The 14,885-nt window shown below is 38.4% G+C and overlaps 1 protein-coding gene across 1 annotated transcript in view; it reads right to left on the bottom strand.

Moving 5' to 3' along the window:
• Positions 1–13,189, bottom strand: part of LOC150076029 (alpha-mannosidase 2-like) — a 102,741-nt gene extending 89,552 nt beyond the window's left edge. Inside the window, exon 1 of the mRNA XM_090387658.1 lies at positions 12,384–13,189. Within this exon, the coding sequence (XP_090243784.1) occupies positions 12,384–12,797 (414 nt within the window). The 5' untranslated portion in view covers positions 12,798–13,189. The remainder of the gene's footprint in view (positions 1–12,383) is intronic.
• Between the last annotated feature and the right edge of the window lie 1,696 nt (positions 13,190–14,885).

Here is a 14,885-nt window from a genome sequence, read left to right as displayed (position 1 = left end):
TAGATTTCCCCAATGGTCCTAGATTGATCACTATATTTCCCCAACGTCCTGTTCACATAAAGCAGAGGACGTTAGGGAGGAGTTCTCTCAGCTGCCACCCTTGAACCTCATCTGTCATCTAACGTATGCTGGTGAGTTAATTCTTTTTGTAACATCTAAAAATATCTTGGATCTCACAACGGGAAATGCTGAACTCAGCACACAAATACTCCGGTTCAGTTCAGAAACGGAATCGGAGTATTTGGGTGCACGTCTACAAGTCTATCGGGCTGCTCTAAACCCAGATAAATCTGCGCAAGTCACACTCGCCAACAGAAGAACCAGAAATGACATCAGAGCTACAGGACAAGGAGAATAGGTAAAAAAGTCAGTTACCACATGACTTAGGGCTTGTACGGGACGAACGACTCCCATTTCAGCACCATTTCCTCCAGACCAAAACCAAGATGTTCATAATCATATGGGTAAAAAGGCAACAACTCGTTGGCCTGCGCAATCCAAGACAAAATATCATTATCCTTAAATGTCTAATGCCTACCATATTATACGCATCTGGTATTTGGTCGTGTTCTTCGCTGTCCAATAGATATATAAGCACCGTTCTCCTTACACCGGTGGAAAAGACCTGGGTTCGAATCCTCAATAATGTGAGGAACTTTTCCTCATCTACTCGTGTATATAACCTTTTACAGTAAAACACACGACGAATAGACGAAATAATTCCCGGGTGGCCCTAATATGATAGTTTTTTTATCGTATCAGGAAAAACTTCTTGTGAAGGAGTATCGAATGTTACGATGGATTAACCGCATTTCTGGGAGACCCATTTAGGTTCTCCAGGACTACGGTTCACGAGTACAAATAATAGCAAAGAACCAACATACATTAACACTTATCTACACTAGAAGAATGGTTCACGAATCTTGACGCAGTTGTATATGGTTCACGCATCGGAGAAAGATTTCATTCCGTTTCTCACTAAGATTTCAATTGAAAAATATTAACGGAATAACTCCCTCACGACAGGGAGGAATAGAAGCATATATCTAGATATAGACCTTCACTAAACACAATAACGCCCACCACCAGAAAGGGCTGAAAGTCCCTAAATCACCTTCTTGGACAATTAAGTCTTGCTCAAGTTGCATCCATCACTTTAGAATTCTGACTTCAATTTTCATAGCTATTTAGGACTCTTCATAATGTAAGAAGACCTATAAAAATTCTTGCCTTGACGGGATTCGAACTCGGGTCTTTTCGACCCGTATGGGTAAGGGGGTGATTATAACCACTGCTAAGGGCGAAGTCTAAAATGATGTAATTCATCACGATTTTGCACCAACAGAAACACCCTCCTAGGAGGCTGCAATTACCAACATAACAAAAAATAATTATTATTCATATTATTCACAGGTACTGCTTTTTAATATCGATAAATATTTTCTGTTGCTGGCGGCGAATCCATCCTCCATATAGCGTTGTGTTCTATTCGTGTATTAATTTATACACACACACAGCAAATAATAATTCTTGGTACAAGGACAGCATAATGTCTATTTAACATGACAATTGCGTTGCGACACGTCCTGTCAAAATATGCTCTCGCTTAATCGTACAAATAGTAATAAAGTCACGCTCCGTGCTTTTAAAATTAAAACACAACGGCATACGAGTCCTAACTTCCAACCGGAAGTAGGCCTTCCCACTTCCGATCGGAAAATAGGTCGCATAATTGATAACGTCGTACTTTAATCCTTCTACGGTATAACGTTCTTCTATTCTCTCTATCTTATGAACTCCTTTGACTTTATGTGGGTGTTCCCGGCGTATAAACAGAAAGTTTATTCTTTTTCTTTATTTGGCGTAGGCGCTGTGGATATAACAGTGTCGTGTACATATTAACAGTTATGAAATCGGAATATCTATTAAAACAAGCTCTTATCTTTTCAAATATTCATGAACCTCAAGCTGACTCCCTAACGTTGTGTGGTAATATTTTCTCTCTCTCCACGTGGCCAAATGACTGCATTCATTACGGAATCAATAATCCCCTCGTACAAAGGCGCCCAGCGCCTTCATAACAAAGAGCAGTCTGATGTGCGCTGGTTAAAACATTAGCGTTTCCCACCCCAGATCTCCTGCAGACAGGTGTAGTTGAAAGTCCCGCAGAGAAATAATTGGCTAATATAATGTGTCCCAGTACACCAAAGCAATGCCTCTTAATTACAGCCGTTTTACACCCTCGCTCCAAGTAAATGACCCGCTTTTGCTAACGAGTGTCTACTGGTAACAAACGTGTCCGGGGATGGAGGTCCTCAGAATTGGCATCGTCGGAAGAAAATATCTTTGCACGATGCGTGTCTTCCCCGAATAAATGACCGATTATTTGCAGTACGTAGTTCTAAGTTCTCTCACCATGGTGAGGTGTAGGAGCATTCATTATGTATAATGTCCCTAAAAGAGTACGTTATGATCTCTGTCCCTCAAAATTATTCTCTGAATGTAAAGAAGTGCGATTTTATAGCTTCACCCAGCTACATGGAGTAGTGAAAGACATCCAAAAGATGATAAATATCTTTTTTTTTTTTAAATTCTGTACGGTTTCAGTGTCGTTTGGTAACTGCTGAGGAAATTTAGGCCATGAGGAAATTTACTTTAATTTACAAAACGTAAATTAAATATAAATTAAAAAGGTACTTAAAGCTTTTAATTTAAGAATTATTAAAGTACAAAAAATAATAATTATCTCACTGATAGAATATATACCACGATTACAATACAAATAAAATTAATTAAAACAATATATAGTAAAGTGGGACACCTGCACGTGTCTGTTTTTTAGTTATAAAAATTTTAATGCATATTCAAAACAATGAACTCTCTTCACTGATTTAAGTAAAAGATTAGTCTACTCAAAGGACAAAAACAGTTTAAATCCCGTAATGGAAGGCTATAACCCTCCCTTCCTCCCCCCGTTAAATACGTCACTGTATTAGATATGGCACAGAGACAGAATTACGCATTATGAAAAAATATCTTGTTTACTAACCTGTTTAATGTTTTCTAAAACATTAATTATTTGTGGATAAATTTTATTACTTCGTGTCACGATTTAATTCAGGGATTCCAACCACTACTCGCGAGCAACGCTACGCTCATGAACTGGTGGTGTTTAATGAACATAGCGAGGAAGTTCGTCTTTACCACGAGTTGCCTTGATATTGCACTACTTTAGAATGATACGATCAAAAGTTGACCTTCCATTTATTTAAAAGATGCTGTACTAGTACGTACTTTACAGTCAGAGAAGATGAACTGGAAAAAGTCAGTTTTCAAAGGCTGAAAGTCTAAAAGCTTTGTGATTTGTAGATTGGGAAAACGATAGTGAAAGCAACGAATTTTTACAGAACAGAATAAACAGATTTAAGCCAATGGATATCAAAAAGGGGAGACAAAATTATCCTTGAATCTCACGAGGAATATTTGATCGTTTCGTTCTCAAATACCACCTTTAAAACGAAAGCAGTGTGAAATGAATGGCGGTCGAGCTACCCGACAGTTGAGATTCTGTTAGCAAAAGTAAGATTTGGGAGGTTGTGAATGAAAATTGAATTCTTTGGACCAGAATCGGGACCGCACGTTTTTCAATGAACTAAAGGGTTTTGAGTAACTTTCGTTCCATTTGAAAGTAAGCTTAAATCATTAGTATCGCTATTGATGATTTGGGGTTTAAAATTTGGAAAATCAAGCGATGAAATTACTAGACATCCACTAGGGAAGAAGAATGCCCACCTCGTTGACAAAGGGTGTCTTTTATAACCTCAAGTCCACCACTAGCGGTAGTGTCCTTCTTTAAGGATGCCTCCTTGAAGAGGCGGGCGGTCACTGTGGTCCATCCACTCCATACATTCTTTTTATTTTTTTATGTATTTCTCTTTAGTGAGTGTCTGCATGGCGTGGTACAATTGGGTGATTTTTTGGCATAGTTTCAGGCAGCAGTTTGTGCCATTCTGTTACGCGGAACGTCCATGATGCAGATTGCAGCAATGTACGTACTACAATGGTGTTTAAATATGGCAAATCCTCAACTGATTACACCACTTTAATATTTTATATTTCATACTGAAATTACATTTATTAAATTTCATGGAAGACTTATTGAAACCTGGTTTTTCTGATGACTAAATATGAAAAATAATTTCGGAATGAACAGTGTAAACGTGCTGCCGATGAAAGTCATCTGTTAAAGCTCGAACATTCGTTTGGGTTACAGGGAAAACAGAACAGATGGTGGATGTGGAAGAAATTATTAAAAAGACAGCAGGCGCAAACACGGAAGCGTTCTGCGCTGTTTATTTGTTTGTATCGTACCCTCCCCCCTTTCCCATAAGTTGCCAAAAGATTATTATAAGGCGGTGGCGCCTGCACATTATTAATTCTTCTTTGAAAAGAACATTAATCTTACTGCGTTCCTTGAGGGTTTGGGGAGGCTCTAGTGGCGAAATATATTTTCAGTGGAAGGGCAAGTATCAATAAGATCCAAGATTAATGGTTTGAGAAAAGAAGTCGCGTTCGGATATGTCGAACGGACAGTACGCACGCGCACACACAAACACGCATTTGTCTATCGTTCATTAGTAATAGTCTGGTCAATAAAAGTCGAAACTGGTTCATACGTTGTTTGACCCAAATAAATCGTGCCTTTCCTTTTCACAGCCATGAAAAATTACAACATTAAGAATTTAAAAGAACGTTAATTTCTGCATTATTTATGATCGAAGATAATTAGCATAAGGGAAAAAGAAATGGAGCAGTTCCACGGACTCATATTTCCATGTAAGGCACGCTACGATTCTCGGGCAATTTTCTTTTCATTTATATCGCTTTGCTAAGAAGACATTTGGAAATCAGCTAGAAGGCGATGAATCCCCACATCTTCCATACGCACGTGAGTTTAAATTAAAAAATATCGCAAATAAATTTTAGAGGACAATGTTGGAGAGAAGTTCAGATTGTATCAACAGTGTTGGACTTAGCGTTAGAGGTCATGCGGCACCGGGGGTTTCCCCCAACTCCACTAAACGTGTTGGACAATATCAAAACTTTCGTTGAAAACAGTTCAACCACCTAGTTGAATGCTCGTGTTCCAAGAATTCGTTTCGCGTGTCGAAAGGACACGCGATACAACTCAAGCAAACAGTTCAAAGTACTGTGGCGACAATAGTTGACATAAGCCAATGGGACCTCTTAAATTGATCCCCGTCCTCGAGAGAGAGAAAATTTTCGTCGTGTCCACAAAGCGAACAACACGAGAGGTATGTTGTCACCATAGAAACTAACTAGTATAGCGCACATGTCCGAAAGGAAGTGCAGATGACCAGCACATTGATCGGTTGACGGACTTTAAACCCAGTCGGAATGTCGGTTGTTACATTTTAAGTATCGTCGATTCATTATTCATTCTATTCCAGGCCTAAAAATGTAACAGACGAATTCAGAGCGATCACTGGATTCCACCTGGGTCTGTTTAATTTATTTTCAATTTTGTTTCACATACTGGTCAATGTTGTGGTTGGCTTTCAATCATAGTGGAACAAAAGTAGAAGGGCCAAACGAGGACCTTGTTAGTTATAGGTTGGTTTAGCAAGGTTGGAGTTGAACTTGGAGTTACACTGACTAAATGAGGCACGTGTCCTGACTTCTTTGGAAGAAAGGTGCGAAATTACAGATACTAATTAAGAAGAAGGGCTGTATGACGAAGAATGGAACGATAGGGTCAGAATATGCTCGATGAGATTTCAACTGTCACATTTGGTTGGTCAATATGTGATACTAAACACCTCTGGACCTTGGAAACAGTTTCGGACAAATTTTAATCATAATCAATTAAACTTAAGGACTGAAGGATGTTTATAAATTAAAAACTGTACATTTTCTGTCCAATGTGCAAACAAAATTCAATTTAGGTTCCAAATGAACCTTTAAAATTTTTAAGAGCTTATGAATGAGGTAAAAAAAGTACCGCTCCTTAAAATATAGGAAAACGTGTGAAAATTCACTGGATGAACTTTCACATGTTAAAAATAGAGTTAAAAAGGATGGATTAAGTTAAATAGGGGAGACTGTCTTCAGCTTTGCATATAATTATTACTTATAACGTAAAACTTACACTGTATTCCATTTTGCTAATTATGAGTGTTGTCATAGTAACTAATCAGTTGCTATAACCTCTGCCGTTAGCAGTGTGATAAATTCATTATGAGATACACAATGAAACAGACTTTCTGTTTACACTCTGGGACCGCCACATAAGGTCAGAAGAGTTCACAAGACAGAGAACATACAGGAATATCACCGTATTTAGTAATCGCGTGTGCTTGAACCATAGTCACTAAAACCTTGTACTCTGTACCCTCCCGATAATGCCTGCTGCCACAAATATTAAATAGAACTGTTGTAGTACACTGCTCGACAAAATTAACAGAATAAGAAGAAAACGTGGCGTAAGTCGTACAGCTTGCGATGAAGCGGGACAAAATTTGGTACGGTGGCGTACCATAGAATAACAATGGAATGAAGAGACAGCGAGAAACTTCGGCCAGATATAAGGGACATTTATAGAGGTTGTATTAGAATTATCAAAAAGATCACATTACAGATGTCAACACAAGATGCTCGAAAATACGGTATGGCTGATGATCCCTTCCAGCGGTGAACCATGCTCAACATAAGGGTGTCTATAAGAGATTCTGTGGTAACAAATCCCATTCTTCCACGCGGTACTATCCTTCCAACATCAGAGAAAGGGACATTTACGGTGGAGGCGGTGTTCTTGTTTGGGGCGGAATGATGATCAACGAGTATCCCATACATGTTCGATCGGATTTAAGTCTGCTGATCGTGCTGGCCATGGCAGTCGTTGGATATCATCAGTTTCAAGATATTCCTCCACCACCTGAGCTCTATGTGCAGTGGCGTTGTCATGTACGAAAATAAAATCTGGGCCAACCGCACCGAAAAAGTCTCATATATGGTTCGAGGATCTGTTGTTCGGTACCTCTGCGCAGTTACGATACCCCTATAAAAAAAATGAAGAGAGGTGCGGCTGTTGATCATTATTCCGCCCCACACAAGAACACCGCCTCCACCGTAAATGTCCCTTTCTCTGATGTTGGAAGGATAGTACCGCGTTCCTTTGTCTCCAGATGAAATAACGTCTAGAATCCGTTTGTAGGCTAAAAGGGGACTCATCAGAAAAGAGAACTGTATTCCATTTGTCAGGGCTCCAAGTCACATGTTCATGGCACCAGTTTCGACGAGCTGCGCCGTTAATGGGATACAAACCACTGGCTTCCTTGCTTAGAGTCCACTTGGAAGTCCTTTCACTTGTGGCTGCTGCAACTTCAAGAGACAGTTGATGATAGGACATGTAGGGTTCCGTCTTACTGTTAGAGAGAGATAGCATTCTGTTCTGGTTGTCGTAGCCCTCGGGCAACTTTGGCCAGCTCTTCTTGTAATGGTTCTTGTCTCCTGAAACTGCTTCCATAGTGCCAAGACGACACTGTTTGACACATTAAGCCAACCCGCCACTTCCGTCTGCCCGGCTTGAAGTCGTCCAACGGCCCTCCATCTCTAAGAACATCTAAACGAAGATGATCTGCTATCCTGAGTACTGGAGATGTGGCTCTCCCACTGAGCAATCCATCCAAAAAACGGGAATGAAGTGATGTGGTTGCAAAATGCGTTTTTATAGGCATGAATAATTTGCGACTCTGTAAGGTTATAGATCGATTTCTATTGGATACTCGGTATTTGCAGGCCAGGATGCCTATTATGTGAAATATTTGCCTTAGGCTACACTGTTCACAATAAAATATTCATGAAAAATTTTTGTTCTGTTAATTTTATGAAGCCTTATAGTAGGGTTTTAGGCATATCAGCAACTTAAACCATATACGAGGTGTGGCAATAAAGTTCCCGGACTGGTGCTGTTGCAGTCCTGTTCGATGAGTCTGAAAATAAATGGGAGTGGTCTGTTGTAGTTCAAACTTCCTCCAACAGATGGTGGTATGGATTATACAATAGGCTGACATGTGCAAGTAAGAATCAGTTTCGTCGGTAGCGTTAAAGTTCCGTGCTACGATTTTACATGTAGCAATGAACGAATATCAAACTTTTCGTTAAACTGGGAAAATCTGCAGTAGAAACGTATTAAATGTTAAAAACGTTCATGGCGCTGAAACATTAAGTCGTACCAGTGTGTTTGAATGGTATAAACAGTTCAAAGACGGAAGTGAGGATGAAGAGATCATCTCATGGCCCTCAGGATTATGAGTTGAATATGAATAAGGGGAAGTCTGTGTGAAATTTGTGCTGCACAGCCTTCCGAATGAGTAGAGTGCCATTACGCGAAGACTTCATGTAGGCTGGTCAAAACAATCCTATTTTCCTCGACTGTACTGTCACTGAAGATGAGCGTTGGGTGTTGCAGTTGGACCCAGAGATGAAGCGTCAGAGCATGCAATGAAGTTCAAAATCATCACCAAGGTCCATAAAGTTTCGTTTACGGAAGAACATGATCTGCTCACGTTTTTCGACAGAGGATGTGATTCACGAGGAATTTGTACCTTAAGATGAGAGAGTCAACGCTGTGTTCCACGTACAGGTACTTCAAGGACTACTGAAGGGCATTTCCCGGGTGAGACCGCAATATTTAGAGAAAAAGGCAGCTTATTCTCGTTGTACGACAGTGCCCCGTCCATTCTGCACTTGTGAAGAAATTTGTGATGAAACATGGCATTGTACAAACCATCAATCCTACTTTCCCGATCTAACATCTGCGAACTTCTTCCTCCTTCCCAAGGTGAAAACTGCCATCCAAGGAAAGAGGTATCAAGATGTTGAGAACATGAAGAAAAACACAACTGCTGAACTGAACATCATCTCTTTTGGACATTTGCTGACTGTTTTCAGAAACCTCTGAATGATGCAATAAGTACATTCAATCAAGTGGTGATTACTTCACTTGTGTACTTTTTATTGCATCAGTCCGAAAAATTTATTGCCCCACCTCGTACGTATTTTGTCTGTAAACTGCATTATATTCTGTGGTTGATTTGCATATTTTCTGGACGAAAAATACCATGAAACCCTCGGCTGAATTTGACTAACTCATCCATTTTGTGAAAAATGGCGCACAAAAGTTCCTCATTTCAATGACTGGATTCGAACTGAGGTCTTTTCCATCGGGTATGGGAAGGGCGAAGCAATTATATTAAATGTGCTACCTAAAGGCCTTGAATACAAGTGAGCAATCAATTTAAGTGCACAGATCTCAAGACACCACAGATTTCTCTTAGGGACATTTGTAGGCTTAATATCTATTAAATCCTATTAACTGTCATAGAGTAATAATTCCTGCTCAATTACAGAAGTTTTCTTTTCTTTCTTTCTTTCTTCCTTTTTTTTTATTTTGCTGAATTTGCGGATTCATATCGTATCAGAATGAAAAACTAAAGAAAATAAAACAAGGTAAGAAGTGGCATCCCTCAGGGATCCTCCTATTTCTAATTTTCGTAATTGATAGTGGAAGAGAATATCCAAAGGAGGCTTTCAAAGTTTGCTGATGATTTTAAGGTGAGAAGGGGGTTATCAGGTGGAGTTAAGTCATGTTGCTTCAAAGAGATTTGAACAGGTTGCATATATGGTCCGAAAAAAAACGGAAAGTATGTTTTAGGGAAGAAATCCTGAGGTCACTTACAAGCTGAGGAAGGGGGGGGGGGGTTGAAACTAGCAGTGGTTCAAGGTGATAAAAGTTTGATAACTAGACATCTGAGGGACATCTAAGTGAGGTGTATAAGGCACTGAAGGGATTGAAAGTCAGCAGAAGTGCAATGAACTATAAACACCAAATAGGACTCTAAAAATACTTGGTGCATTACTAATTTTAGAGTAATGCACCAAACAGATACAGCTACAGCAACCTACGTATAATTGCGACACCGCTGTTTTACGATCTTAAGGGATCTGTGGTTCACGGGTTAGATTACTGAAGCATAATTATCAAGCAGGCCCAGTTCACAAACAGTAGGGGCAATGTTTCTCAGACTATATACACAGCTATCTAAGAAGAATCTTTTGAGTTCATGCTATCAATCATTTTAGCCTTCGTTAAAAAAGAAAAGAAAAGCCACAAGTCATCCGGGCTGTCCTGTTATGTCCGTATTGCTATGGTAAGATAAGGCCTTTTCGAAGGACTGGGGATTTTCTGTTTTAAGTAGAAATTTTTTTGAGCTGTTCACACTGGCTACAGCTAAAACTGTCTCTTGATTGGGCTACGTTATTTAGAAGTTTCACTGAGGTAAACTAAAGCCATGATGCTTTACTATATCGGGTCTTCTGCTTTCGATTTGAAAATTTAGGGGATGCAAAACCATAAAACCCTCACATTTCTCAGCTTCGACTGCCAACTGGAATGGAACTCAGACCTATTTTACAAGGAATGAGAAGTCAGCGACAATGTCCACTGCGGTACAGCGACCGCTTGCCTCATTGTAGCGCTTTCTTTTAAATAAATTGAACTCGTTAGCAAGTAAAAAAAAGGAAAGAAAAAATGCTCAAGGTCATCTCGTGTGACATAATTTTTTTAAAAAAAAGCGAAGATCTTCACTTTTTAAATTATATTGTATACCAACTAACTGTTCATGCTATAATGTAAACTGTGCACGGATGAATGCGATACAGCATTTAATTTAATTTATTTTCCTGGGTAGCACGATAGAAACCAAGCTGAGCGCCCCATGAGATAGTGTAACCACCAGGTCGACAAATAATAAGACTCGGTGTGCACTGATTCCGAAATAAATACCGTTGAGTAGTCCACTTGAAAATAATTACCGTAATTTCCTTTTGAGATGATCCAAGCGCTTCTTAGATGAGTAAGATACACCACAAATTCTCATTATTTCAAATTGTACTTGAGTGAAAATAAGTGGACTTGAAAAATCGAACTTACCACGGCTTCTTTCAAATTATTAAAGCATAATGTTAGGGATAGAACTATTTACTTGCTTTTTTTCTTTTTTTTTTTATTGGCGTTATCAGTAAATTCCAGAAACAGAAGTCACGCGAATTTCGTCCATGCGCAGATTGAGTTGGCACAACGCTATAACGACATTTTTTATTATCATTTCACGAGATAAACAGCAAAGAGCGGTCCTGCCGAAAAACAGCACCTGCAATGTGGCCCGAGTCAAAAAAAAAAAAAAAAAAAAAATCCCCAGAAGTCTTGCCACTGGTTCTTTGTCTAGAGAAGGACGGGTAGACAGGTTATTTGAACTTCACAAATAAATCTGCAACCCCCCCCCCCTTCAAAATTTGTTTATAATTTTCAATTGCCTCACTTTTCATATCACTTGACCAAACGATTCTACAATGTGACTCAGAAACCAAAATAATTAAAATTCTGGCCAACAGACGAAAACTTAAATGTAATTTCGTCTGCTACATTTTAGATCAGATTATATAATAAACTATACTCTTCTACTCTTCCAGGAGTAGATTTATATTCTAAATTTAATTCTAAAAACTGGTTGATAATTCTAATATTTTATTAACGAAACCATTTATGACGAGTCCACCCTGTATACATTTTCATACAATTTTTTCGCAATAAAGATATTCCCTATCATTAGTATTCCGAATTGTTACAAAAAAAAAATCATATAAAACTTGTCACTAATTTCCCATTAGAGGTAATTTATCAATCTAACAAAAGTTAATTTATAAAAAAATAATATAACGTTTCATAGGATCACGAAACGATCCTATGAAATATTTCTTTGTATTTTTATTTTGCTCTGCACCTTAAAAGTCAAATTTATTGCATTAATATCGGGTAAAATCTATAAATATATTCACGAAAACCAACACGTTTAATTATAAATTAATATTTATACCAATTAGGAATCATATAAATGTAGAAGCAGCAAAATGATTTATTATTACCAATATTACATTTACCATAAGGAAATAACAGCATGATTTCGATATTATGATGATATTTACTATTGTGTTCTTTCCTGTGTATTCAGCAATAAGGTTCGATATTTTCCTTGAAACAGGACATCTACGTATCCTGTTAGAAGGAGAGATTTCGAAGAAATTACAAAATTACAAGGGATGGTAGCAAAGAAGTCTTTTGCGTTCTAGGCTATTCGCTGCTAGCTACAAATTTTCAATGGCAAGTATTTCTCGTCTGCTATCAACCTCCGGTGGCAAACGATAAGTAAAATAAGATTATATCTGAATTTACGATCTCACATATAAAACTAACAGTGTGTGTTTTATTTATACTAAAATAAGAGCTTTTAAAGATAACTTACTTTTAAGGGCAATTTGTTCCATTCTTCTCTCCTCAGTAGATAACGTCTTTCAAACGTATGGTTCCAGTAGCTACGATATGGTGGTTTAAAACTCAGTCTTGCATATGTCTCTGGCGTACTGATGTCCATCCCCGCAAAAGAGTTGACACGCGGACACTTTAATCCGCGCTCTTGACGCTGCTTCGTTGCCGGCAACCAAGGCCACGCGACTGCAGACGATTCGACCTTGCCCACCTCCATATGTCCGCTGTCCATTGTTTGAGGAACCGAAGTGGAGGTAAGATGACCCAGAGTCGCCGGTCCCCCAAAAGAGACGAAGACGTGGAATAGTACAACGGACGCTACCAGCAATAGTGCGGTCAGTATAAGATAACGGGCTCGAGCCCGGCGTACAAATCGAAAGACTGTAAACATGATTACACTTTTAGAGGGTACCTGTTTTTTTTTTTTGTCTTTTTTTTTTTTTTTTAGCTGTGCATTTTCAACTTTCCCTATGCAAAATGGGGGGGAACAAGAGGGTCCGAGAGCAGTTACCCTGGTAAAAGCGGTAATGCCGGATTCACCCTTGTGGCCTTTGTCTCCCGTCAGCTACCTGCCGGACTCGCACGCCTGACAACAGATGCGACCGCTATTCTTCAGGTTCACGGCACGTATGATACAACCTGAGCGAAGGGCAGACAACACACACTACAAGTACAAGGCACTGGCAGATGACCCAGTGTCAGTTGAACACACAAGGCACCCGCTGGCTCAACGAAGCCGATTTTGCTTGTATCTTAATGGAGATAACGAAGCCAATGCGTACCTCGGCGTGACTGCCTGGAGACGCTAATCAATGCGCATGCGCACGCGACTCCCTCCCGTGTATGAAACGTTCTGGTTTCACACAGTTGGCACAGTGCCATAAGAAGTTGAGGGATCGCTAGCCACAGCGAGCGACTGACAGTTGGTAGATCCATTAGATGGGAAGGTTGCTGTCTCCATTTGAAGAACAGAAAAAAAGATGCTTGCTAACTAGACAAAGATGAAGCTCAGAGAGTGTGTGGACAAGCTGTTGTATAGCCACACACCGTGCTAGTTGGTTTTTTCTCACTAACAAAAGCCTCGCAAAACATGTATTAGCAATTGCATGCATCCGTTGAACAAAGAGATGAAAACAGGCTTTGATCGAGAGAGCCTCTTTCTCTCTAATATCCGTCCAGAAGGTGAGAATCGAAGTAGTTACATTTGAATCACTTTGAACTGAAACCTTTGTTGCACCGACATTGGTAATTAGCACCTTAATCGTAATTTAATTCGATTTTGAATTAGCTTTACATAAGCTCCATCATTAGACTGAATCGACTTTCAATGAGAGCGTCAAAAGGAGGTTTCTAATTGATCATTTACATTAAGTACTAATTTCACATTGCTTTATTAAATTGAAGAACTTGCTTTTCCGTTTTAAAAAGTAATTACTGTATTTTCTTTTGCACAGCAATATTATTCTATTATTTTTGACCATGTGATCCATTCGTGGCTGTATAAGCAGTTGCATAAAAATAAACAAAATAGTACACTTATAATAAATGCTATCTCCGTTATCTTCTTATAAAGATAACAAATACTCAAGGTAAACATAAAACAACGCCTAATAAACATAGTCATTTAATAACTTTGTTCTGCAAATATCCTCTTTAGAATCCTAACATAAATATATTTTAAATATTTCTATCCAAAATATAATAAACATAAATATATACACTTAAAAATGTTATAACTCAATAAATATATACAATTAAAAATATTACAATTCAATTTATGTAATAAAGAACTTACGAAAAAGTATTGGACTGCATTATTGATAGCCATAAACATTTCTCTTGGAATGACGTCACTTCCAATGACGTCATATCTGCGACTTAGTAGGAATTTGCGCAATCGTTTGGCTATGCATAATGTTATGTGCGTAGCACCAAAGTTAATAGAATTTCAAGTAGTTTTGGGACAGCAAAGCGAATTAATTCATCTTCCAGGATTATTTAAAATCCTTGTAGAATTAGAATTCTTGTACAAACAAAATGAGGAAATAATTAAGTGATCTGGCGATCGGTTTTATAAGCGAATAATAGCTTACAATGCCTGGTTGATGTGAGTATATTAATGGTCCACACATTTATTATTATTATTACAGTATAATTTTTTTGAACACTTTTTTAGTAGTTCTTAATACACTTTAAACTATTCTGAGGTTAAATTACAGCTTAACGTTTCCAATTCCGGTCACCTTTCATTTCATTTATTAATTTTTATTTATGTTATAATTTCGTCTACATATTTCTATCAACATTGAGAACTCGATAATATATAAAATAAAATAAAATGGCAAATCTCACTTTATTAAAACGACTTTACTTTTTTACAACTTATGCTACACCTTTAAAGAAGGAAAAACAAAATAACCTGAGGAGAGATTAACGTGCATGACGACTTTGACAGAAACGAGAAAAGCGCCACCTGTTG

Source organism: Mastigoproctus giganteus, chromosome 13 (genome assembly GCF_048544385.1).
Source record: "Mastigoproctus giganteus isolate SK-2022 chromosome 13, ASM4854438v1, whole genome shotgun sequence".
NCBI lineage: Eukaryota > Metazoa > Arthropoda > Arachnida > Uropygi > Thelyphonidae > Mastigoproctus > Mastigoproctus giganteus.
Note: the sequence above shows the minus strand (reverse complement) of the source record. Positions and strands in the feature narration are given on the sequence as shown.